Source organism: Pan troglodytes, chromosome 19 (genome assembly GCF_028858775.2).
Source record: "Pan troglodytes isolate AG18354 chromosome 19, NHGRI_mPanTro3-v2.0_pri, whole genome shotgun sequence".
NCBI lineage: Eukaryota > Metazoa > Chordata > Mammalia > Primates > Hominidae > Pan > Pan troglodytes.
In genome coordinates this window covers 52,385,164-52,412,414 of record NC_072417.2, presented here as the reverse complement: position 1 = coordinate 52,412,414, position 27,251 = coordinate 52,385,164, and the positions used below count along the sequence as shown (strand labels likewise).

Sequence of the window (27,251 nt, the reverse complement as noted above, 5' to 3'; positions counted from 1 at the left end):
TGGTGGCGTGCACCTGTAATCCCAGCTACTTGGGAGGCTGAGGTGGGAGAATCACTTGAACCCAGGAGGTGGAGATTGCAGTGAGCTGAGATTGTGCCACTGCAGAGCAAGACTTTGTGACTTTGTCTCAAAAAAAAAAAAAAAAAAAAGATAAGGTCAGCTGGGTGTGCTTGCTCATGCCTGTAATCCCAGCACTTTGGAAGGCCAAGGTGGGAGGATTGCTTGAGCCCAGGAGTTTGAGACCAACTTGGGCAACATGGTGAAATCCCGTCTCTACAAAAAAATTAAAAATTAGCTGGGTGCTTGAGCCCCTGACTTCGAGGTTACAGTGAGCTATGATTGCTCCACTGCACTTCAGCCTGGATACAGAGAGACCCTGTCTCAAAAACCAACCAACCAACCAACCAATAAACATCATTTTAGGAAGCCTTTAAAAAAAATGGAAATAAAGTGGAAAGCAGGGGAAAAAAGGAAAGTACGAACATTTGTATATAGTTTCCAGTTAGTGGGGTTAGAAAATGGTATGGTTTGATAGACCTTACATTTAACATCATCTGCCAAAAATAAGATGATTTCATACGTGCTTCCCCTTCTTTCTAGGACTGGTGTAGACTCATACAGAGGCTTGAGATACACAGGCATGTGATATAACGTTGTCGTTTTTACATTCTCATGTAAATATCTAGCTGCTATTTTATTCCAGAAAAATTCTAGGCCCCCCCAAAACAAAAAATTATAAACAATAAAGAAACTCCAAATCACTCTTTTAATTATGATACTGACTAGAGATTAAATGCTATTTAGATGGTAAATCTTGAATATTTATTTATTTAGTTATTTTTTTGAGACAGAGTCTCACTCTGTCACCTAGGCTGGAGTGCAGTGGCACGATCTCGGCTCACTGCAACCTCCGCCTCCCGCGTTCAAGTGATTCTCCTGCCTCAGCCTCCCGAGTAGCTGGGATTACAGGCGTGTGCCACCACTTCTGGGTAATTTTTGTATTTTTAGTAGAGATGGGGTTTCGCCATGTTGGCCAGGCTGGTCTCGAACTCCTGATCTCAGGTTATCCACCTGCCTTGGCCTCCCAAAGTGCTAGGATTATAGGTGTGAGCCTCCTCGCCTGGCCTATTTATTCGTTTTATAATATTTATCGAATACCTACTTTGTGTAATGTTCTGGTTTATACTAATGAATGAGATGACCAGGTCCCTGACATTAAGGAGGTTTTAATTTAATTGTATGGAGAAGAGGTAGGTAACTCAATCATTGCCAGAAGCATATGTCTATGTATCTTCATTGCCTATGGGAATGTGATTGGGGAACATCAAAATTAGACTAAGGATTTAGGAAGGCTGCTAAAAAGAGGGGATTGTTTGAGCTGAGTTTTGAAGAAAGATTGCAAGAATTAGTGAAAGAATGATATTGTAAGCAGAAGAATTTCCGTACATGAAGTCATAGAAGCATGAGCCACTGAAGGAACTCTCTAGCTCTCCATGGCCATTTACATTTAAATTTGTTAAAATTAAGTGAATTTTAAAATTCACTTTCTTATTCACACCAGCCACATTTCAAGTGCTTAGTAGCCTTAGCTAGCTGGTAGCTCCCATAGTGGATAGCTCAAATATAGGCCTTTTCCATCATTGCAGAAAGAACAAGGCTGCACTCAGTAGTTCAGTTTGGTGGATGTAGAGAGCATTGGTGATGGGTGAAGGGAAAAGAAAGCTAGAGAGGTAGACAGAGGCCTGACAGTATTTGGAGGTCAAGCAAAGGAATTTCAGCTGCATTCTTAAAAGTTGTAGTGAGCTAGGCCGGACACCTTGGCTCACGCCTGTAATCCCAGCACTTTGGGAGGCCTGGGCGGGTGGATCACGAGGTCAAGAGACTGAGACCATCCTGGCCAACATGGTGAAACCCTTTTTCTACTAAAAATACAAAAATTAGCTGGGCGTGGTGGGGCACGCCTGTAGTTCCAGCTACTTGGGAGGCTGCAGCAGGAGAATCGCTTGAACCTGGGAGGCGGAGGTTGCAGTGAGCCGAGATCACGCCACTGCACTCCAGCCTGGTGATAGAGCGAGACTCCATCTCAAAAAAAAAAAAAGTTGCAGTGAGCCATTGGAATGATTTTAGAGTGAGTGATATGATCCACTGTGTTTTTTAGCTAGATTCTCCCAAAAGCAGGGTGGAGGACTAGGTTGGAGTGAGAGAGGAAATACAGAGGTCTCCATTAGAGGAGAGAGGACACCTTGAGACCCTTGCACCTTTTATTTTATCATCATTGTTGTTGTCGTCATTACTGTTTTGAGAACGAAGCCTGAACTAAGGCGGCAGTAAGAAAGGAGAAGAGCCAGGTAAGAGAAAGGCAAAGAGCGCACAGATCTTGAAGATTGCTTGAACTTGGGACCTGAGGAAGAGTGAGACCTTGCTGGTGACAATGGCCGGCTGGCAAGGTCACTCTGAGGGAACTTGGGGAGCAGTGCTTTGGAATATAAAGGTGATGAGTTAACGTACAGGCATGAATGTGTTGTATAGGCAAGTGAACAAAGGGATCTAGAGCTCATCAGAGAGAATTTTGGCTGAAGATCAAAAAGTAGGAACCATCATTCTGTGAGTGGTAGTTAAAGGTAGGAGGGACAGTGAGCATGGTCACTCGGGTAAGTACAACAAGTGAAGCGTGAAGAGCCCAGGGTGGGTCATGGGGAACTCTATACTCTTCTCCTTCTCCTTTTTGAGGGGCAAATGAGAAGTATGTACTCACAAAAGAGACTCAGAAGGAGTCCCCAAGAAGTAGGAAAAGCAAGAGATTGCAGGGTCACTGAATGAAGGGGCAGAGTGTTGAGAAGAATGGTCCACAGTACAGATGGAGCAGAAAGTTTATGTACCTTAAGGAGTATGGGAAATACTTGCTGGACTTGACAATAGAAATTATTGATAATCTTAGTAAAGGCATTTTTATTCAAGGGTTGAAGACAGAGTGGGTTATGTTGAATTAAGGGATATATAGGATGTGACAAATTTGAGTCAGTGAAGATGATAATTTCAAGATATGTTGTTTATAGGCTCACGCCTGTAATCCCAGCACTTTGGGAGGCTGAGGCGGGTGGATCATGAGGTCAGGAGTTCAAGGCCAGCCTGGCCAAGATGGTGAAACCCCGTCTCTACTAAAACTACAAAAATTAGCCAGGCATGGTGGCAGACGCCTGTAATCCCAGCTACTCGAGAGGCTGAGGCAGGAGAATTGCTTGAACCTGGGTGGCAGAGGTTGCAGTGAGCCAAGATCATGCCACTATACTCCAGCCTGGGTGACACAGTGAGACTCCATCTCAAAAAAAAATAAAAAAGAAAAAAGAAAAGAAATGAAGAAGAGATGATAATTTGAGAGGGTTTTAGGGATTTGAGATGTGAGAAAGTTAAACATGGTTATCTACAGAGGGAAAAAAATGCCATAGCTAGTTAGCTCTTAAGTATTTGTTTAAATATATTTACATGCTTTTCTTTCCTTCCTATCCTATCTCCTACTAACAAATCAACTACTACCCCTGATAAAACAAAAACAAGAGGAACACAAGGATACCTGTAAGGTTTTCCAAATCTATAAATATATTTCTGGTCTTAAGTGCAGGCACCCTTCCTGATTTGTCTATTTTTTTACATAATGTGGTCTCTTGGTTTCCTGCTTGTAATTTTTCTTCATTATATATTTCAAACGTGTGTGTGTAAGATGTCGTTAATTTAAAGTCTCTGGACATTTTGTGTTTAGTCATTAAGTGGAGAGTTATTAAGTATCTGCTTTGTTAGGCCATGAGCTAGAACCGGGGGATGTTGTGATGATAAAAATTTACTTTCTCAAAAACTTCAGGAGAGGGAGGCAAGTACATGTGGATAAGTGGTACGATATATTTTTAAGTATCATTTTTGGAAAACATTTTAGAAGTCTTTATGCAAACACTTTTAAAAGAAAGGTTTTCTAAAGGAAAGCTTTTCCAGAGAGATTTTTTTGAAACCTTAGATGGAATTGGACTTCATGCCCACTTTTGTGGGGGGAAAAAAAAATTCCTTAGTCTAGTCACTATTCTGACTTGCATTTGATTATTAGACCAGTTTTAATTTTATGTTGTTAATTTTAGTCCCTTCCAGATATGCAGAATATTCAGGAAGAAAACTTATCTTCCTCACCATTGGGTCCTCCCAACTATCTACAAGTTTCCAAAGATTCTGCCAGTACTAGTAGCAAGAACTCTTCTTGTGACACGGATGACTTTGTTTTGGTGCCACACAACATCTCGTCAGACCACTCATGTGAGAATCTTTTCTACTTGTACACATTGTATTTCTTAATCTACTAAACTAGCATCTTTTTTTAACCCATATATTACACTTTCTTGTGTAGGGCACCTTTTCAAATGAGCATTTTATTTAGTTGTTTGAATTCTCAGAATTATATTCCTACCTTTTTAAAATTTGCTCAATCATCTTCTAGTAAACAATAATTTTGGATTCTGAAGGTACATGAAAACTTTATAGGAAATGATCTCAAATTCTGTTTGTATCCAAACAGAAAGAAATAGAGAAACCAGCAGAATGAGTGAAACTAAGTAAAGAAAGGAACAACTCATTTGGGGAAAAAACCTGAGTCAAAAGAGTGTTATAAACAATCTGAACGTCCTTCAGAAAATACTTATGTAAGTTAAGGAATGAACTTCATAAATATATGGGAAGAATTTTCATAAAGGAACTAGAAGCCAAGTGACTAAATAGAGCCAGTGTACTTTGGAATAGTGAAGGGTACCAGAAAACCTACAAAAAAGAGAGATTAGGTAAAACTATTAAAAAGAAGGAACCATGGTTTGATCATGAAGGAATAGTATCAGAAAAGCTAGAGATTTGATTACTTTAATAATTGAATAATATCAAGTGCTGATTATGTGCAGCAGTTTGTATCAGGTCTTTTTAGTTGTTCATCTAGTGCTTATTTAGTAGATGCTCATTCTAGGCACTGTGCTAGTTTTGAAGACCATAATCCCTAAACTGAATGTAATTAAGTATTAGCTGGGTGTGGAAGGGAAAACATGGACCACAGCAGCAGTGCCATGGCAGTTTATAACCAGCATTATGAGAACTGAGAGTTACCTTTAAAAGTAATCTAGTACAGTGGTTTTCTTTTTTTTCTTTTTTCTTTTTTTAAAATTTTGTTATTATATTTTAAGTTTTAGGGTACATGTACACAACGTGCAGGTTTGTTACAAATGTATACATGTGCCATGTTGGTGTGCTGCACCCATTAACTAGTCAAGTGGTTTTATTTATTTACCAAAAGTAATTAAAACTTTTAAAATCATGAAACATTTTAAACAAAATAATAGAGCAGATACTCAAGGTACCCACTAGGCTGCGTTACTTTTATATAGGTCAATATTTTGCCATATTTGTCTTAGATGTGTTTTTAAAATATATATAATGCCCTAAGTTGCTTGGCACAGTGGCTTACGCCTGTAATCCCACCACTTTGGGAGGCCGAGGCGGGCAGATCATGAGGTCAGGAGTTTGAGACCAGCCTGACCAACATGGTGAAACCCCGTCTGTACTAAAAATACAAAAATTAGCCAGGTATGGTGGTGCGCACCTGTAATCCCAGCTACTCGGGAGGCTGAGGCTGGAGAATCACTTGAACCCCCTCCAGGAGCACTGGGGTCCCTGGGAGGGGGAGGTTGCAGTGAGCTGAGATCGTGCCATTGTACTCCAGCCTGGGTGACAGAGAGTGACTCTGTCTCAAAAAACAAACAAAAAAACAACAAAAAAAATGCTGTAAGTACAGCTAAAGTGCCTTTTCTCTTTCTGCTCTTGCTAGGGGTATATTCTTCCTGTAGATTTCATATTTCTGCATACAGTTGTATCCATACTTAACATAGGGTTTTTGTGTTTTTATAGTTACAGGTTGAGCCTGCCAAATTAGAAAATCTGAAATGCCCCCAAATCTGAAACTTTTAGAGTGCCAGCATGATGCCCAATGGAAATGCTCACTGAAGCATTTCAGATTTTAGATTTTTGCATTTGGAATGCTCAGTATAATGTGAATGTTCTAAAATTCAAAATTCATTCCAATACCTGAATTGTATAATATAACTAAAACACAGTTTATCCATTTCCCTACTGATTTATAGTTGGGTTACTTCTACCTTTTCACTGTCCAAAATGTAATGAGCCAGGCATTGTGGTTCACAACCTGTAATCCCAGTAGTTTGGGAGGCTGAGGAGGAAGGATTGCTTGTACCCAGAAATTTGGAACCAGTCTGGGCAACATAGTGAGATTCTTTCTCTACAGAAACTAAAAAGTTAGCCAGGCGTGGTGGTGCACACCTGTAGTCAGAGCTTCTCTGGGGGCTGAAGTGGGAGGATCGCATGAACCCCCAAGTTCAAGACCAGCCAGGGCATCATGGCAAGACCCCACCTTTACCAAAAATAGAAAAAGTAGCTGGGTATGATGGTGCATGCCTGTAGTCTCAGCTTGGGAGTTTGAGGCTGCAGTGAGCCATGATTGTGCCACTGCACTCCAGCCTGGGCAACAGAGCAAGACCCTGTCTCCAAAAAAAAAAAATTATATATATATATATATATGTATATAATAACAGACATTCTTGTGTACATGTCCCAGAATTTCTTCTAACTAAAAACTTCTAACTACAACTTTATAATATATTGGTACAAACAACTTGTACTAATATTCTCTGTCATGCTGCCCTAGTGTTATAATGGTGTTCTATATTTTCTTCTAAAGATTTTTTTTTCCACATTTAATTTTACCTGTAACTCATTTTTGTAGATGGAGCAAGGTAGAGATCAGTCACATGTCCTATTTATTAAATATTTGTCTTTTCTCCACTGATATGCAGTGTCACGTTTGTCATGTCAGCTTGAAATACAAGATGGGGTTTCTTTTTTTGTCTATATTATAAGAATTTTTAAATTTGTGTCAGTATGTATGTGTGGTCAGGGAGGGAAGGAGAGGCAGAGAGCATTTCAGTATTCTTCAGAATCACTCTGGCTATTCTTGGCCCTTTCCCCCCACATATAGTTTAATTTCAGCTCGATAAGTTTATGAAAACCATTTTGGGATTTTGATGGGAATTGCATTGACTGTATAGTATGACCTATTCAAGGACAGGCAGGTTCTTTACAATATTAAGTCACCTAATTATGAATGTGTATTTCTCCACTTATTTAGGTTTCTTTAATGTGTTTTGATACATTTTTATACTTTTCTATATAAAGAGCATTCACATCTTTTGTTTTCTTCTAGTTATCTTTTTTCTTGTGTGTGCTGGTGTAAATGTTTCAAAACTGCTCCTGTCAAGATCTTTGTGCTGCCAAATCCTAGGGGTCAGTTCTCAGTCCTCATTGTCCTGATATATCCACATTTGTTACAGTTGATCATGCCCTTCTTTTTAATGATTAAAAATGTGCTATTGTGAAATGTATCATACATACAAGATATTTAAAACAGTTATACAGTTTAAAAGTAATATATAACATAACAAGTACCTGAGTGCCCTGCTGATTTTTATCTTTTTTTGGTCAGATTTTCCATCTTTTTGTCTTATTGCTCTAATTTATTAATGTTTCTTCTTACCCTTTTAGTGAGTTTTTCTTTTATGCTCTCATGTTTTAAATTTTCAGAAGTTCTTTTTCTCTGAGTATTGTTCTTATTTCAACATGCGGTATATTGTATGCTTCTTGATGATGGAGAATTTGAAAGTTGTTTGAGAGCTCTGTATGTGGGAGTGTCTCATTGACAGCAAGCAAGCCTCTTTGATGAATGATATGGCGGGGGCAATTCTTGGGACTATTTCCCTTTTGGAGGGCTACTCAGATCCCCCAAAAGACTCATCCAATCTTTTGCCTAAAGAGTATAAACCTGATATTATCTGGAGTAGCAAAATGGGGGAAGAAGTATGGAGTTCTCAATAGTCAGTGTAAAATTTCGTTTAATAACTCTTTTCCACTAATCTTTTTATCAGTGTAGTACCCTTGCTTTTAATTTTTCCTGTTGTTCTGCAGTTCAGAGACCCTCTGTTTTACTCTGTCCCAAGTATGAATTTACAGTTTTTTGCTATAGTGGGAGATGGGCATTGCCTACCTGCATAAGGTTGGGGAAAGGATATAAAATTCTAACTGCTTCTTTTAAAAAGAATTCTATATAAAAAATACGTTGTATTATGTATATTTAAGGTATGCAGCATGATATTATGAGATATACAAATGGTCACTGGCTTATAATTTTTTGACTTTATGATGGTGGGAGAATGATATGCATTCAGTAGAAGCCATCCCTCAAATTTTGAATTTTGATCTTTTTCTGTATTAGCAATATGCAGTACAGAACTCTCTTGTGATGCTGGGTGGCAGCAGCAAGCTGCAGCTCCTAGTCAGCCTGCGATCACCAGAGTAAACAGCTGATGCTGGAGATATTCAACACTTCATAAAATAGGCTTTGTGTGCCCAATTGTAGGCCAGTGTAAGTATTCTGAGTATGTTTAAGGTAGCTGGGCTTAGCCATGATATTTGGTAGGTTAGGTGTATTAAATGCATTTTGACCCAGGACAATTTCAGCCTACAATGGGTTTATTCAGAAGTGACACCATCTTAGGTTGAGGGGCATCTATATATAGTTACTACGGTGAAATAAATTAATGTATTCATCAACTCACATAGTTACCCCTCCCTCCATGAGCAGTTGTAATCTATTCACTTACCAAAAATCCTGAATACGATACACTATGATGAACTATATTCTAACTGCTTCTAAATAGACTTTCAATCAATCCTGCTTTTAGTCCTACCTTCAGTGCTACTCTGAAAGGTATCTGGTACTGCTGATTACTGAGCATTTTGGAGTTCTGTGATGTAAATTGGTTTACTTCTGGGCTTTCCAGCTGGCTAAGGTTCTATCTTCTTGGGTCAACTAAGTCAAATACTACTCGTCCATCAACTTTATACCTTCCAAATTTTGGTGGCTGTGAACTTTCCTGTTCTTTTTGTCCTTGTGAGTTTAGGCTCTTCTCTTTTCTGTCCCGTTGCCTCTATAGTTTCAAAATTACAACATGGTATCAAAAGAACTCTGTGAATATTACTTAAAATATGATTATTTATTGGTCCTATCTGACTTAAAATTTTTTAAAATGTGGTCATTGAAAGCCATTTAAGATCTTTTTTGTCCTTAGGATAATCCCATTGGGTATATGCAATCAAATTATTGAGTTTCAAAGTTAACTTGAGGCCAGGTTCAGTGGCTCATGTCTGTAATCTCAGCACTTTGGGAGGCCGAGGTGGGCAGATCACTTGAGGTCAGGAGTTCGAGACCAGCCTGGCCAACATGGGGAAACCCTGTCTCTACTAAAAATACAAAAATTAGCTGGGTGTGGTGGCACACACCTGTAATCCCAGCTACCTGGGAGGCTGAGGCAGGAGAATTGCTTGAACCTTAGAGGCAGAGGTTGCAGTGAGCCGAGATCATGCTGCTGCACTTCAGCCTGGGCGACAGAGTGAGACTCTGTCTCAAAAATACATAAATTAAAAAAAAAAAGTTACTTGAGATAATTTCCTTCTCATGATTAAGCTATCAGGTTGATACATGATTAGGTTCCTTTACATTTGATTTTTAGGGATTTTATTTTCTTTTGATTTAATTTCGTTTGAAAATTATGTATGGTTTCAAACTCAAAGCTACGAAAGGAAGTACACTTAGTAAAATCTAGATTTTATCCCTGCCTCTTCTCCCTGTTTTCTCAATTCTCCTATAGACAAGTATTCATTGTCTTTAAATAAAAATGGACTTCCCCTTTGCCCTGCTACTCTTTTTTCCCTTACCCTGATTTATTTTCCTTTATAATGCTTATTGCTACCTGACATTATTATGTGTTTTTTTTTTTTGAGAATGGGATCTTGCTATGTTGCCCAGGCAGGTCTCAAACTCCTGGGCTCAAGCTATTCTCCCGCCTCTGCCTCCCTAAATGATGGGATTCCAGGCATGAGCTACCACACCTGGCCTTCTTCCATGACATCTTGTTCAACAACTCCTGCAAGACCTGAGAGAGTGTTATGCAGGAGGATGGGGTAATCCGACATTTTACGGAACTAGACTTTGTTATATGGTCAGTTCTTCTATTATGTTATATACATGTTCTTTGCAAAATTTTGCAATAAAGTTATGTGCAAATGGTATTAAAGGGCACAACTCTCAGAACTTTTGTCTTTGACACAGAAAAAGCAACCTGATAAAAACAGCACAGTTTTTGCATGTTTAATGGGGAAGAAATATGTAAACACTGCAATAAATATGGCATTTTATTTTGAAGAAGACCTCAAATTTGCTTATAGAAGTGAGCATCCAAAGAGTTGCAGCCTATGTCTTCAGCTAGGTATAGTTTTCTGAGGTCATCTATTATTTCTTATACATGAAATCATAACATAAGCCAATGGTAATTTTGCATTGTGCATGAAATCCTAATAATCATGTTGGAACAAATTTGTGTTTTTTTAAGCAGATGGTATAACAGGAACTGATTGTTCTTTTCTCTCCTTTAGATGATATGCCAATGGGGACTGCTGGCAGACGTGCTTCAAATGAATTCTTGGTGTGTGGAGGGTATGTATATTTACATTATCTTATTAAAATTTGTTTTATATTTTATTTTTGTGAGTAAGGTTATAGAACTTAGTGTTCTTGATTTAAGATTTATTTTGTTTTACAGTCCATTATTTCTGGTTTTTTTTTTTTTTTTTTTTTTTTTTTTGAGATGGAGTCTGGCTCTGTCACCCAGACTGGAGTGCAATGGTGTGATCTCAGCTCACTGCAAGCTCTGCCTCTGGGTTCATGCCATTCTCCTGCCTCAGCCTCCCGAGTAGCTGGGACTATAGGTGCCGGCCACCATGCCTGGCTAATTTTTTGTATTTTTAATAGAGACAAGGTTTCACTGTGTTAGCCAGGATGGTCTTGATCTCCTGACCTCATGATCCGCCCGCCTTGGCCTCCCAGAGTGCTGGGATTATAGGTGTGAGCCACCGCGCCCGGCCTCATTATTTCTTTTCTTGAAATTTTATTTAGTTATTTTTTTCTTTGAGATGGAGTCTTGCTCTGTGGCCCAGGCTGGAGTGCATTGGTGGGATGTTGGCTCACTGCAACCACCGCCTCCTGGGTTCAAGCCATTCTCCTGTCTCAGCCTTCCAAGTAGCTGGGATTACAGGCGTGTGCCACCATACCTGGCTAATTTTTTTTTTTTTTTTTTTTTTTGAGACGGAGTCTTGTCCTGTCACCCAGGCTGGAGTGCAATGGCGTGATGTCGGCTCACTGCAGCCTCTACCTGCTAGGTTCAAGTGATTCTCCTGCCTCAGCCTCCTGAGTAGATGGGATTACAGGTACGCACCACCATGCCCAGCTAATTTTTTGTATCTTTAGTAGAGATGGGGTTTCACCATGTTGGCCAGGCTGGTCTCAAACTCCTGACCTCAGGTGATTGCCCGCCTCGGCCTCCCAAAGTGCTGGGATTACAGTTGTGAGCCGCTGTGCCCAGCCTGAAATTTTAATTGTGATAAAAAACACATAAAATCTACTATTTCAGCCATTTTAATGTTTATAGTTCATTATTGTTAAATATGTTCACATTGTTATGCAACCAATTTCTAGGACTTTTTCATTTTGCAAATCTGAAACTTTATACTCATTAAGTATTACCTCCCCGTTTCCCCTTCCCCTCAAGGCCCTGATAATAACCACATTCTGCTCTCTGTTTCTATGAATTTGACTACTTTAAATACCTCATGTAAGTGAAATCATATAGCATTTGTCTGTTTTGTGACTTGACTTACTTCACTTAGCATAATGACTGTAAGGTTCATCCATGTTGTGGCATGTGACAGGCTTTTTCCCTTTTTACAGCTGAATTATATTCCATGGTATGTATATGCTACATTTTGTTTATCCATTAATCCATTGGTGAACATTTGGGGTTGCTTCAACCTCTTGGCTATTGTGCATGCTGTTATGAACATGAGTGTGTAAATATCCCCTTAAGATCCTGCTTTCAGTACCTTTGGATATGTACCAAGAAGGGAGATTGCTGGATCATATGGTAATTTTGTGTTTACTTTTTTCAGGAATTGGCTAAATTTTCCATAGCAGTTATACCATTTTACAGTCCAACCAACAGTGCACAGGGGTTCCAGTTTCTCCACATTCTCACCAGCATTTGTTATTTTATAAAATAACAGCCATCCTAATTAATGAGTGTGAGGTGATACCTCATTGTGATTTTGATTTGCACTTCTCTAATGATTAGTGATATTGAGCATCTTTTCTTATACTTCTTAGCCATTTGTATATCATCTTTGGAGAAATGTCCAGTCAAGATCTTTGCCCATTTTTAAATTGAGTTATTTGGGTTTTTGTTGTTGGGTTGTAAGAGTTCTCTGTATATTTTGGATATTAGCCTCTTGTCAGGTATGATTTGCAAATATTTCTTCCCATTCTCTTGGTTGTCTTTTGACTCTTTGTGTCCTTTGATACATGAACATTTTTTAAGTTTGAGGAGGTCATATTTGTGTATTTTTTGTTTTGTTGCCTGTGCTTTTGGCATCATATTCAAGAAATCATTGCCTACTCTTATGTCATTAAGTTTTCCCTCTATGTTTTTGTCTAGGAGTTTTATAGTTTTGGGTATAATGTTCAGGCCTTTAATCCCCTTTGAGTTAATTTTTGTGTATGGTGTATGATAAGATTCCAACTTTACTCTTTTGCATGTGGATATCCAATTTTCCCAGCACCATTTGCTGAAGAGACTGTCCCTGTCCCATTGTGTGGTCTTAGCATTCTTGTCTGAGATCATTTCACTGTATATGCAAGAGTATCTTTTATTTTTGAGATGGAGTTTCGCTCTTGTTGCCCAGGCTGGAGTGCAATGGTGCGATTTCGGCTTGCTGCAGCCTCCGCCTCCCAGGTTCAAGCAATTCTCCTGCCTCAGCCTCCAGGGTAGCTGGGATTACAGGTACTCGCCACCACGCCTGGCTAATTTTTTGTATTTTTAGTAGAGACGGGGTTTCGCCATGTTGGTCAGGCTGGTCTTGAACTCCTGACCTCGTGATCCACCTGCTTCAGCCTCCCAAACCTTAAACAATTTGATGTACTCTAAGGCGCCCCTTGAGTAGCACTGGTACCTTGGGGGCCCTCAGTGCACAGTTTGGGAACCATGGGGATAAGCAAATCTTGTACAATCTTGTTTCTTTCCTCTCTTTGAGGATATGGGAATTCAATTATGGGAATTGTATATTGCCAGATTTTCACTTCTTTTGATGTGCTGCCTTTTTTTCTTCTTGAGTCATCTTTGGCTCCTTTTTGGCTTCTCTTCCTATGGTCTAATTCTTGAACTTTCCTTTACCAGTGAATATGCATTTTTCTCTAAAGCAGCACTTCTTAGTAATAGTGCTTTCATTAGCTACATGGCAGTTTTCAGTACATGTAGGGAATATAATATCTATTCCTTGTGCATCCAGACAAAAAATAGGCATAGGCATGGGAGTTAGGATATCAGAATTCTAAGACTGGTTGTTGCCAGACATTGATGGAGGCCAGCTGCATACACAGCCCATGGTGCATTAGAGTGCACCATCTGAGTGGATTTCTACCTTTCTGATTGCTTCCCTTTACATGCAGTAACCCCTTTCTCACTAGAACCTTGCAAGCTGTGTGCCTGTGTGCCAGACTAGGCCCTTTTCTGATGCTGCTTGGGTCTCTGGGTGATGAGCAGGTTATCTCCACTTGGCTCCCCATCACTTACAGAGCCTCATGAGCATGAGCTCACAACTGTGGCTTAGCATTAGTCTGCTAGATTGCGTTTCACAGGAGCTCTTATGCATAGATCCTTCCTTCTTCTCTCCGTCTGTCCCTTGGCATTACTTCCAGCTGAACCCTTGCTTTCCTGATTACTTGTCACCCTTTCAGGATTTACTCATGGAGTCTTCTAAAACAAAGAGGCAACTGGGGATCTCCTGGTGTAAAGATTGTGAATTTGAAGAAGTTGTCATGCTATCACCTAGTCTTTATTTGTCCATTTGCATTTGTGCTTTCCTCTCAGCACAAGTAGATAGAATAACATGTGATTGTGCTTTTGTGTGACCAGGCTGCCTTATCTTTCAAGTATTTCATATGGGTCCAAGATGACGGTCCACACAGAGAATGTTGTGAGTTGTAGGCCCTAGTGGAGGTGAGGAAGATGTGCTGGAGACTCAGGACATACATAGACTTTCCCTCTCCTTAACTTGGACTCAGGGAGTTGATGATGGTTAAATATTGGTGTTAATATTAAGTTGTACAGGAAAATGGCTGCAGTTGTCTTAGCTAGCTAGAGATCTGGAATTTGTCCAGGGAAGACTTTCTAGACCCTGAGCAAGTCTGCTTGCAGGTCCTGTCCGGAGACTATCTGAGATAACATTTGCAGAACACCATCCATGGCTGTTCATGTCCTCATGCTGGTAGGGGGAGGAACCAGAGGTGTTAGAGAAGCCAGCTGAGATTACCTGAGAGAGGCGCTTAGAATTATGAGGTTGCTAAGTTTACTTCTTTGGGTACCTTTATTTAGCTTCTTCCCTTTGGAGATTAACCAGTACAGGAAAAATTTTAGAGCTTGATAATGTGTATTTAAAAAAAATTCCCTGATGTACTTTAGCAGGGAATGAATGCTTCAAAAACTCTGTTTACTTACTAAATTGAAACAATAAAAAAATGGCATTTATTCATTCACATTCTGATAATTGATGACTGTGTTGGTTATTCTGTTGTTAAGGAACTTGGGTTGTCAGACCTATGAGTGCACTGGCTTGCAGACACCAGAGCTGATTAGTGAAGTACTGTTAAGCTGTTTTAGTGGTAGTAGAGGGTTTGTGTTTTTGGGATTTTGTTTGTTTGTTTTTAGGATGTAGATAAACTGAAGAATCAGATGTATAGATATTAAAAGCATTCATTATTGTATTTAAAGATACTAACTGGAAATACCTAAATAAAAATGTATAGAGAGAGCTCATAGAAGCACACTAAATGGCGTATCATTAGGAATTCCACTTGGCCGTAAACCACAGGGTCCTAACTATAGTGTGGTTGAACACTTAAAGGTTTTCTCTCATGAAGAAAAGTCACGATAAACAGTTGTTTCCTTAGTTTCTGTGGCTCAAGGAAGTTACGTGTCTTCAGGTCTTTTGGCCTTTTTTTTGTGGTTCAAAGGTATCTGCTGAAGCTCCAGCAAGCATGCTCACATTTTGAACAGGAAGAATGAGTAGAAGACTTCTGCTTATATCTCACTGACCAAGAAAGACATATGGTTATGCTTGGCTGCAAGGGAGTCTGGGATATGCTGCAATTAATTGGGCATATTATTGCCACTAATAAAATTTAAGTTATTTTTTAGTAAGACATAAAGGCTGAATGGATATTGGGAAAGCAGCTAACATCTCCACTACAAAAGTGTTTTATATTTCTTTTTACTTTGAAATAAGTCATCTCTCTTAGGGCCCAGTGTTATCTCTGATATGTTTTTAGGATATGTTGTAAAGTGAATTAAAAGTGGTATAAGGACATTCTATTTGTGAATTTATGAAAAGTGAGGAAAGAGGCTATTACAGAAACCAAATACTGACACTACAAAATGTGGACGTCAGATGAGTTGCATGCTTGAGAGTTTGTGCAAGATGTTCTCCTTCTTCATAAAGTCAGAGCTCTTTGAGAATGCTTACAGCATTCATGACTTTTGCAAACATTCCAGTCATCTTTGTTGTTGAACTTCCCGTTCTTTTACCCAGCATATTTTCCTGGATATTTTTTCTCTCACATAGTAATGAATAGCAGAATGTGAGTGGATGAAACAGTTTTGCTGACCTGTGGACTTTTCCTGTTGTTGTAAAGGAACTTTTTTCCAGGTTATTATAATTCTTAGTCCTCAATATGCATATGAATGCCAGGAGTTTTTTAGATAATAAATGTGATTTTTTTTGGCTTTATATATGTTTTAACAAGATCATTTCTTATTAAGGTAGTGGAGTGACCATTTGGCTCTTTCTGGAATTTTCTCTAAATATAACTAATGGGTCAAATGAAAGAAAAACAATCCTACCACTGTTTCTTTCCTTTTTCAATAAATTACGATTGCAGGCAGTGTCAGCCTACTGTGTCACCTCACAGCGAAACAGCACCAATTCCAGTTCCTACTCAAATAAGGAATTATCAGCGCATAGAGCAGAATCTTACATCTACTGCCAGCTCAGGCACAAATGTACATGGTTCTCCAAGGTAAGTTAGTAGCTTTTTTCTTGCTTAATTCTTTTTCATCTCCTTTAAAAAAAATTTATTGCTATTGGAAGATATGTTACTTTCTGTGGCATAGTTAGTGTCTTACATGTGTGTATAATGGGAACGCACAAAATTGAATAATAAAGTTTTATAATTGATGAATTTAAATGCTATTTAAGCTTAGCTTGATAATATAGTATGATATGTATATATTTGTATATATTTTATATGTGTTAAGTATACATGTGTATAGACATATATACTTAAAAAGTATAATTACTTTTAAGAATTGAGGAAGAACTTATTAAAAAATGAAATCCCACCAGTTGTAGCAGATTATTTACATATTGTTTACTTTTTCCCCCATCCTGAGACCTTACTAAGATCATATTAAAGGAATAACAAAGGTACAAGTCCACAAAAACAAGTGAAATAAGAATAGATTATTATTTTTTTTCTTTTTCTTTTCCTTTTTTTTTTTGTGCTTTAGAGACGGGGTCTCACTACATTGACCAGGCTGATCTTGAACTCCTGGCCTCAAGCGATCCTCCCGTCTCAGCCTCTCAAAGTGCTGGGATTACAGGCATGAGCCACCACGCCTGGCCAAGCATAGATTATTCTTACTCTATTCAGTGAGAGAGAGAGTTCAGTAAATTTCTGGAAAACAGAAGGGGATGGAAGAATGGTACTTGATTTAGCATGGCAGACATAAGTATGCATGTAATCAGGGATTCTGACATAAGGAGAATCACTGTGCCCCACAGTACCCTCAGAGAGACCTAAATCTCAGAGCACCCAATAGAGTGGAGGGAGGAAATAGCACTTTGACTTCTCGTAACTAATTCTACATATATGTATGTCATGGACATACTCTACATATACAGGCCTCTCCTGTGTATGAAATTGCATTTACACAAAGTTGTTAACTGTTATGATACCAAAGGATGAAAAATAAGCCAAGTGGCCACCTGTAATGAACTAATTTATTAGGATCCATCTCTGATAATGGAATATTACACACCTTCCATTCCACAAAGAGTGAAGGAGTTCCCTCTGTGCCAAGATAGAAAGATTTCCAAGTTATATTATAAAATGAAAAAAGTAAAGTGATTAACAGTATATTGTACAGTGGTTCTCAAAGTTTAGTCTGTGGATCCCTTCAGAGGGTCCATGAGGTCAAAACTATTTTCATAATAAAAATTAGACGTTATTTTCTTTTTTCATTACATTGATACATGCACTGATAGTACAAAATGCAAAGATGGATAAAGCTATTGGTACCTTTGCCTGAATCAGGGTGGTGGTACCCAAACAGTACTATTAGTCTTTGTATTCTTCTCCACTACAGTACAAAAGAATGTCCTTAATGAGGCAGTAAAAATTAATATTTTTCTTTGAAAAAATCTTTGAGTGAGATGTACACATAAAGCACTTTTGCCACATATTAGAGTAGTTATCTTAGGAAAAGCATTGTATGATTGTTCTAGTTCCAAGTTGAGCTAGCTGCTTTGTCATAGAGTACCCTTTTTACCTTAAAAAATGGCTGATAAACTATGGTTATGGGTATCAAGCAGCTATTTTGTCAAAAATGGTAAGTCTTTCCACTTTGAAGAAAACAAGTGATGATAAAACTTGAGCTTTTAAGCAAAAATTGGAATGTTGGAAAAATTCAGTGGTGAATACAAGTTTGACAGCTTCTGTTATACCTTGACAGGTGTTTCTTTTAAAATTGAGGGTGATATTTTGTTATGAATATGACTTTTTGATATTGTTTAATGTATCAGCATTGGAATATCTGCATAACTCAGTGAACCAATGTTTTCCAGATTACTGAATGGTTAAAAAAAATCATGCACAGGTAAAAATTTCATTCAAAGTGCAAGATTCTTTGCAAAAGAATGGAGTCTCACATAATGGAGTATGAGTTCATTAATCTGGTTTCAGATCCACATTGCAGCCAACCTTTTAGCAACGACCACTTGCTGAGTTTTGGTGTAGTATCAAAGAAACGTGTCACAGTTAACCTGAAAAGGCTACCAAAATATTCCTTCCTTTCACAGTTACACATCTGTGGAAGGCTGGATCCTCTTCATATTCTTCACTCAAAGTAACGTATCTTACAACAGATTGAATGCAGAAGCAATTATGAGAATCCAAATGTCTTCTGTGAGCCATTAGAAATTTATAAAAATATATAAAATAATGCCATGCTTCTTACTAATTTATTTTGTTTTGGAAAATATGCTTATTTTTCATAATCTTATATTACATGGAATAAGCTTATTAATGAGTTAATAATTCTTAAAAATTCTCAGCTTAATTTTGAATACAGTAAATATCAATAGATATAAATTATATAAACAGAACTCTCTGGGGTCTTCAGTAATTTTTAAGAGTATAAACAGGACCTGAGACCAAAAGGATTCAAAATGATTGGTATGTAATATATCACCTTTGGTGTTAAAACATGGTGAAAAGGAGTATATATTTAGTTTGTTTTGTATATGCATTAAGGAACTCTGGAAGGATACACTAGAAACTAAGAATCATGGTAACCTTTTGAACAGAATTGGGGAAGTGTTGGGAATTAGGCAGATAGAATAGAAAAATGAGAGGGAGACCTCACTCTTTTTATGCATCTTATAATTGTTCCATGTGACTGTATTACATATTTTTGAAAACTACTCCGTGGCATATTGTTAGGAAGTTTCAGAAAATGCAGGAATAAAAAGAGAGTTCTAGAACCTTTTATAGAAGGAATAATTTACTTTTCAGATCTGCAGTGGTACGAAGGTCCAACACCAGCCCCATGGGCTTCCTCCGGCCGGGATCATGCTCCCCAGTACCAGCAGACACAGCACAGACAGTTGGACGAAGGCTCTCCACTGGGTCTTCTAGGCCTTACTCACCTTCCCCTTTGGGTAAGTAGAGTTTAAAAACAGTTGTTTTCAACCTTTTTTTCACTGTAATAAATCTGACATGACACATTTTCTTTAGGAACTTCGGCTCATGATGGCAGTGATTCTCAGCTGATTGGAGGCCATATCCTGTCCCTCCATCTTTACCCCAATCCCAACTCCCTCTTTTCTTTTCTTTTTCTTTTTCTTTCTCTATTTGAGACAAGGTCTCACTCTGTCGCCCAGGCTGGAGTGCAGGGGGCATGATCTCGGCTCACTGCAGCCTCCGCTTCCCGGGTTCAAAGGATCTTTTCACCTCAGTCTCCCAAGTAGCTGGAACTACAGGTGCATGCCACCACACCCAGCTAATTTTTTTTATTTTTTTATTTTTATAGAGACAAAGTTTCACTATGTTACCCAGGCTGGTCTCGAGCACCTGGGCTCAAGCATCCACTCGCCTTGGCCTTCCAAAGTGCTGGGATTATAGGTGTGAGCCACCGCGCCCGGCCCCAACTTCTTTTTGAGAATCTCTGTATAAATTTATTAGGATCTCTACTGGAAATACAATAATATAAATGTAATTTATGTATAAAAAGCATCTCCTTTGGGATTGGGCTCTAAATGCAAAGTCAGAAACCCTAGGTTGAAGTGCATAAAATGCCTTTTCTACTTATCACTCATACTTATAAGGATTACTGTATAGCAGCTCTGGGTCACAATTACCAGAAACCTTCCAGTTCTGGTAGGCATGTGGTGGCAGCTTTGTTACAGATCTTCCCACTTCTCCTGGTACCATAATAAGGAGAACGCCAATACAAACAAAACACCAGAAACAACAAAAACCCTACCAAAAGGAAAAACAAACCATGTACCATATCTTCAGTGAAACCAAGAGACAGAAATAAAAGCTCAAACTGCAGAAATATGTGTGAGACAGAAATATGTGTGAGAGAGCCAAAGCCATTGAGACTACGGCAGCTGTATGAGAGGCAGCACTGAGGTGGTGGGAAGAACAGGTGGTGCACGCAGGGCCTGGGGATGGCAAATCTCAAAACTGCAAAAAAAATACTTCCGGGAGAGGGCCCCACCTTCAGTCAGAACTGCTGAAGTAACACTAAGATGGAACAGGAAGAAGTCTCCAGAGACAAAGAGAAGGGCTTTCCTCAGGAGCCCTGTTTAAAACAAGACAAAACATACAATGATAGTGTTAAGAAAAAGAAAAAAGTTTATATTGCCACATTACCTGTTGCAATGGTTTCAAAGCTGTTTTTAGATGAAAAATCTTTAAATAAAATTTTGGCCCTTTCTCACCCCTGTAGCAGCCCCTGAGGTACTTCAAGGTCTCCAAAGACAAGGTCCAAATCTCATCCTTGCACACAAGGATAAAGCCCTTCCCTAAGGATCTGATCTCTGCCCACTGCCTGATCCCTTGGAATGAGCCCTCTTGATATAGACATGTTTCTCATCTGCTTAAACTGCCTGAAGCCTTCCCTAACTCTCTCTCTCTGTGTTAGTTTTAATTCTCAGAGAAATGGATGCATAGAACATATTAGATATACAAGAGAGTGACTTGGGGAAACTTCTGTGAAGAATGAAGGGGAGGAGCAGGAGGAAGCAGGGAGGGCCCTCAGACCAAGACATAGGTCCAACACCTGGAAAAGGAGGGCAGGAAGGAGGAAGAGCTGGCCAGGAAGAGTCTCAGACTGTGGTGTAGGTCTAAGAAGGTTTCAGCCGGACTGAAGAAGTAGCCCCAAGCACTGGATTGTCTTGTTAGAGGAATTCCCTGACCCGCTTCAACAAGCCTGAATTAGTGCCCCACCATATGCAGTCATTGGCTGGGAACAGCCCTGGGGGAAGCCTAGCCTTGGCACCAGTGTGGTAGATCCAGAGGGACTGCAGCTGGGGCTGTCTGTTAGCTGTGCCCTGCAGCTCCACAAGCCCGGACACTTTGTACAAACTCTTTGTACTTACCTGTCTTATGGACATACCTGTTAGGAGCATTTATTTGTTTATGTGGTTTTTCTTCCCCTAATGTTCTTATTTCAAGGCAGATTATATGATACTTTTTATCTTAGTGTGCAGCACCCAGCGGATTGGTTGTCCAGTAAATGTTAGTTGAACTAAACGTTTGTTACTTAAAATTTTCTAACCAGTAGTTTACTGTGCAATTTGTGCATGTGTTGCCTGTTGCCATCTTTTATTGGTTTTTGATCATTTTTCTTCCTTTCCCCATCTTTTTTTTTTTTTTTTTTTTGTAGTTGGTACCATTCCTGAGCAATTCAGTCAGTGCTGCTGTGGGCATCCTCAGGGCCATGACTCCAGGAGTAGAAACTCCTCAGGTAGGAGAATGTATTTGGTTTATTAATAATTTGAATTGTATTATAAATGGATTTGAGTTGTGTTTTTCTAGTCTTATCAAAGAACAGAATTGATATGAAATATCTCCTCTGCTATCCTGATTTTTAGAATCTTGGTCTAATGTGGTTTAATATGTCATAAAGCTAATCTAATACCTCTTTTTGGATATGAGATTCCTTAATAAAAATAAGTCTTAGGAATTAAATAACTTGGCTAAGTTTTGGTTATTTTCACATAGATAATGAAAATTATTTATGGAGGAAATTTTATTACTTTAATACTATTGATTAATAATACTTTTTTTTTTTTTTTGTAATGGAGTCTCGCTCTATTGCCCAGGCTGGAGTGTAGTGGCATGATCTTGGCTCACTGCAACCTCCACCTCCTGGGCTCAAGCAATTCTTCTGCCTCAGCCACCCAAGTAGCTGGGACTACAGGTGAGCAACACCATGCCCGGCTAATTTTTGTATTTTTAGTAGAGACGGGGTTTCACCATATTGGCCAGGCTAGTCTCGAACTCCTGACCCTGTGATACACCCGCCTCGGCCTCCCAAAGTGCTGGGATTACAGGTGTGAGCCACCATGCCCGGCTGATTAATACCATTTTTGGTAAGAGCCATGAGTCAGCATCAGATAAAATAATATGGATTTTAAAAATTGTATGTATTTGCCTGAAAAGATATGTGTGAATCATGTCTTTATAAGTTAAAGACACTTTATAAGTTAAATTCTGTTGTATGGATATTTAAGGAGTTGGCCAGTTAAAGGAATCCTGTGTTACTTAGAAAAGCACTCTTTAACAAAGCTTAAATAACTTTATTCAGACCATAAGATTTTAACACAAATTTATTTTTATAAAGGGCAGTAAAATTAAATATCAGGTTTGGAAAGAGATGAAGCCAGAAGTGGTCAATAGCAAAGCTTCTGTTGGTTTCTGTTTTTAGAAGAATGATGGTTAGGTCACTAAGAATATTTGCATGCCCTTTATATTATTCTTGCTAGTTTGGCTTCTAAGAAACTCCAAAGAGTGTGTAACTGGAGTCAAGGATTAGTGGGCCTTGGGTTGGAAACAACAAGGTTTGTAGGGGGGAAACAGGGACCTCCTAGGCTCTTGATTTGGTGTCCCCTGAAGAGGCAAGGATATCTGCAGGCAAGTGTTATCTTTGTGAGAATATGGATGCTTTCGGTTTTAAGTGTGTAATTTAATGGACAAAGTACAGAAAATCCACATGCTTGTTATTTTTACACAAAGTAAAATCTCGGAAAGGTCTGTTATCTTATGATCTTCTTTCCTACACGTTATATATATTTGTTTATTTTGTTTTTTTGAATAAGGAGTTATTTTGAGTTAGTTCGAGTTTTCTTTTAGTTGCTGTGTGAGAAAAGAGAATAATTACATAGATTTATCCAGGTATGTATTCATATAGAGTAAAAATCATCCTGTTCAATGTAGGTTTTTGTTGTATTCATTAACTTTAATCATTAACGATATTGTTCTCTTTGGTGCTAATCAGACCTTGCATTAATCTGAGTTATTTGCTAGCTACTGATTAAAAACAGCTAATAACCCGTAATCATTAAATTCTGTCTCCTGAGAATATGAACAATGGACTTGTTTTGCAAAGGATGACAGAAAAATAGTCTCTTGCCAAGTAAATAACTTTTAGAATGTCTTATGAAAAATAAGATATTTATCAGAATTCTCATTTTAAAAATTGTCTTCTTAATTTTTACATTTTTGCACTGCACTTCTTCACTTCAGGTTAATGTTACATTTGTTTTCTTGTTAGGTTCTCCAGTCCCACAAGCTCAGTCCCCACAGTCTCTCTTATCGGGTGCTAGACTGCAGAGCGCCCCCACCCTCACTGACATCTATCAGAACAAGCAGAAGCTCAGAAAACAGCACTCTGACCCTGTGTGCCCATCCCATACTGGGGCTGGGTACAGCTACTCGCCTCAGCCCAGTCGGCCTGGCAGCCTTGGAACTTCTCCCACCAAGCACTTGGGGTCCTCTCCACGGAGTTCTGACTGGTTCTTTAAAACTCCTTTGCCAACAATCATTGGCTCTCCTACTAAGGTTTGTTTATTAAACCCTTTTGTAGGTCAGGAACTGGTATAGTACTTTATGGAAAGGATTCATTATGAGAATAGCTATAATTTATTTATTTTATTGTTTGAGACAGAGTCTTGCTTTGTCGCCCAGGCTGGAGTGCAGTGGCACAACCTCAGCTCATCACAACCTCCACCTCCCAGGTTCAAACAAGTCTGGTACCTCAGCCTCCCGAGTAGCTGGGATTACAGGCATGTGCCACCATGCCCAGCTAATTTTTTTTGTATTTTTAGTAGAGATGGGATTTCACCATGTTGGCCAGGCTGGTCTTTAACTCCTGGCCTCAAGTGATCCGCCTGCCTCAGTCTCCCAAAATGCTAGAATTACAGGTATGAGCCACTGCTCCTGGACAATAATAGCTATAATATAATGAGCACTTTCTATGTACCAAATGCAGCGTAAGTACTTTACTTGCAGAATGCTTTTTGTGTATGATCCCATTTAATCCTGAAAAAAGGAAATTGAGGCTTAGAGAGTTTAAATTAATTGTGCAAGGTCACACAAGCTGTAAATAGAGCTGCCAGTGGGTTTGACTGACTCCAGAGTCTATACTTCTGCCAGGTCTCACCCACAGACCCTGACCAAGTAATGGATGAAAAAATGCACTCCAACACAGACATCCAGTGAAGGAGCGGGCTAGGGGACCGGGCCGTTCACAGAAAGAGTTGTAGCAGCCACAGCCCTGACATGCTGGTGCTGCAGGCATTTATTTAGTACAGATTTAATGACAAAGGCCTTGAGTCAACATACTTGTAAGTAATTGTGCATGGATGATTAAAGGCCAGGTTCCAAGGCCTAAGTAAACTAACTTATCTAGATCAGTTTTTTTACATCCCCTTGTTATCTAACCTAAGCTTTCAGGAACCAGATAAGAGAATCTGGTTGCCTTCAGCCAAATCCTAACTTTTGTAAAACCTCCCGTCCTTCCAAGAAGGTTTGCATCTTTCTACAATTTTTCCCACCACCCGACCTATCTCCTACATGCTCCTGACTACTGGGTCACACAAGCCTGCCAGTACTGAATAGTTCATGCATCGTATTAACTAGTTTACATATATATATCTATATATATGTCTCTTTAGACCACAGCTCCTTTCAAAATCCCTAAAACTCAAGCATCTTCCAACCTGTTAGCCTTGGTTACTCGTCATGGGCCTGCTGAAGAACAGTCCAAAGATGGGAATGAGCCACGGGAATGTGCCCATTGCCTCTTAGTGCAAGGAAGTGAGAGGCAGCGGGCCGAGCAGCAGAGCAAGGCAGTGTTTGGCAGGTAAAAGACTGTTTCCATTCTAGCATTAAACATGAAAACTGTAATAGTAAAACATAGATTTCTGTTATAAAAGCAGCAAGACTACATTAGTGTAGTGGGTGATTTATGCCATATGGTTATTGATATGTGCCGCGTACATTTAGAATCTCTGAAAACCACAGATGATTCCTGTAACTATGTAAGTACATAGTTCTTCCTGAACTTTTTGAATATTCTATTTCTGTCCTTTATTTGTATTATTGAAGTTTATCTCTACCCTGAATTGTTTGGTATCTATTTCTTGTTTCCTCATTCTCTAACTTCCTATTAACCCTTCTAGTTTTAAAAAGTATACTTTTCCTTTATTAAAAACATCACTATTCTTTTTAGATCTGTCAGTACCGGGAAGTTATCAGATCAACAAGGAAAGACTCCTATATGTCGACATCAGGGCAGCACAGACAGTTTAAATACAGAACGACCAATGGATATAGGTAAGAAAAATGTAGTTTCTTTTTAGGCAGGTAATTTGCTAGCATATGCATTCATTTCTTACTGCTGTTGTAACAAATCATCACATGCTTGGTGGCATAAAACAACACAAATGTATTATTTCATAGTTCTGGATGCCATCCCTATCCTCTCATCTTCCTTCTCAGTAGCCCATTCAGAATAGGACCTTATTCAGTATCTTGATGAGCAGCAGCCTGTGCATTACTAATGGAAGGAGTTCTGACGAAGATTTTTTTTTTTTTTTTTTATCAGTAGGATAATACTGGTCGAAGTTGGCCTAAACCTACATGTACTCCTGAGCATTTACTTTACAGCAACTGGATTTTATAAAGACCGATAGGTCACTGAGACCCCTGAACCTTTCGGAGTTGCTCCAGAGACTGTATGTTCATGACCACCCATATATATATAGATTACTTGGCCTGTGTGTCAAAAAACAAAAACAAAATGCGGATTCTAGACTGTAATTCCATATTCCAGACTTGCTTGCTTAAATTTTCTGGGTTTTTTTTTTTGGGAGATGAAGTCTCGCTCAGTCGCCCAGGTTGGAGGGCAGTGGCGCAATCTTGGCTCACTGCAAGCTCCGCCTCCCGGGTTCACACCATTCTCCTGCCTCAGCCTCCCAAGTAGTTGGGACTATAGGCGCCCGCCACTATGCCTGGCTAATTTTTTTGTATTTTTAGTAGAGACAGGGTTTCACCGTGTTAGCCAGGATGGTCTCGATCTCCTGACCTCGTGATCCACCCATCTCAGCCTCCCAAAGTGTTCTGGGGGTTTTTAGGAATCAACATGTGTAATACACTCCCAGGTGATTATTGTGGACACCCAGATTTGAGAATCACTATTGTAATCTCCTCGTTTTTTTTTTCTCTATGACTTTTTAATTTTCCCCATGAGCATCCAAAGGAGGAAATATCTGAGCCAGCATGGTTTCTTTCTAATCCAAAGAGAATACTGTAGGATTTAATATTTCACTGTACTATCTTCTTCCCTGCATAGTTTCTAAAGAGAAGTCTGATGTAATTCTTACCCTTGTTCTCTATAGGTGAGGTGTGTTTTTGTCCTTGGCTTCTTTCAAAATTTTCTCTGTCTTTGATTCTCTGAAGTTTGAATATGATATGCTTAGGTGCAGATTTTTTCATATTCATTCTGCTTGGTGTTTTCTGTTTCCTAGATCCGTGGTTTTGTTCTGTCATTAATTTTGGAAGTTTTTCAGCCATTACTACTTTGAATGTTTCTTCTGCTTCTCTCTCTCATTCTTCTGGTATTCCCGTTAAGTATATATTCCACTCTTACAGTTGGCCCATTGTTCTTAAAAGTCTCATGCTCTACTGACTGAGCTAGCTGGGCACTGGCTCCATTGTTCTTAGTCTGTTCTTTTTTTTTTCTTCTTCTTTTCATTCTTATTTCTCTTTGCTTTTTAGTTCAGGAAGTTTCAGGAAGATATTGACATATCTTCAATCTCACTGATTCTTTCCTTGGCAAAGTCCAGTGTTCTGATGAGTCCATCAAAGGCATTGTTTGTTTCTGTTACTGTGATTTTGATTTTTAGCATTTCTTTTTGACTCTGAGTTTCCATCTCTCTGTCTGTATTACCTATCTGTTCTTGCATGTTGTCCACTTTTTCCATTAGAGCCCTTAGTATATTAATTATCGTTACTTTAAATTCCCAGTGTGGTATTAAACAATTCCAGTATCTCTGCCATATGTGAGTCTGGTTCTGATGTTTGATTTGCTCTCTCTTTTCAAACTGTACTTTTGCCTTTTTAGCATGCCTTTTAATTAAGGCTGGGTATGATG

The 27,251-nt window shown here is 39.0% G+C and overlaps 1 protein-coding gene across 6 annotated transcripts in view; it reads left to right on the top strand.

The window, feature by feature from the left end:
* Nucleotides 1–27,251, top strand: part of ULK2 (unc-51 like autophagy activating kinase 2) — a 98,839-nt gene that overhangs the window by 48,673 nt on the left and 22,915 nt on the right. For all 6 annotated transcript variants that reach the window (XR_010153254.1, XR_010153253.1, XM_054670398.2 and 3 more), the window contains exons 13-20: nt 4,125–4,296; nt 10,579–10,639; nt 16,187–16,324; nt 19,100–19,245; nt 21,480–21,560; nt 23,370–23,656; nt 24,772–24,959; nt 25,329–25,432. Coding sequence is in view for 4 of the 6 variants with exons in the window: in XM_054670398.2 (XP_054526373.1) it covers nt 4,125–4,296; nt 10,579–10,639; nt 16,187–16,324; nt 19,100–19,245; nt 21,480–21,560; nt 23,370–23,656; nt 24,772–24,959; nt 25,329–25,432 (1,177 nt within the window). In the remaining 2 variants the exon portion in view is untranslated. The remainder of the gene's footprint in view (nt 1–4,124; nt 4,297–10,578; nt 10,640–16,186; nt 16,325–19,099; nt 19,246–21,479; nt 21,561–23,369; nt 23,657–24,771; nt 24,960–25,328; nt 25,433–27,251) is intronic.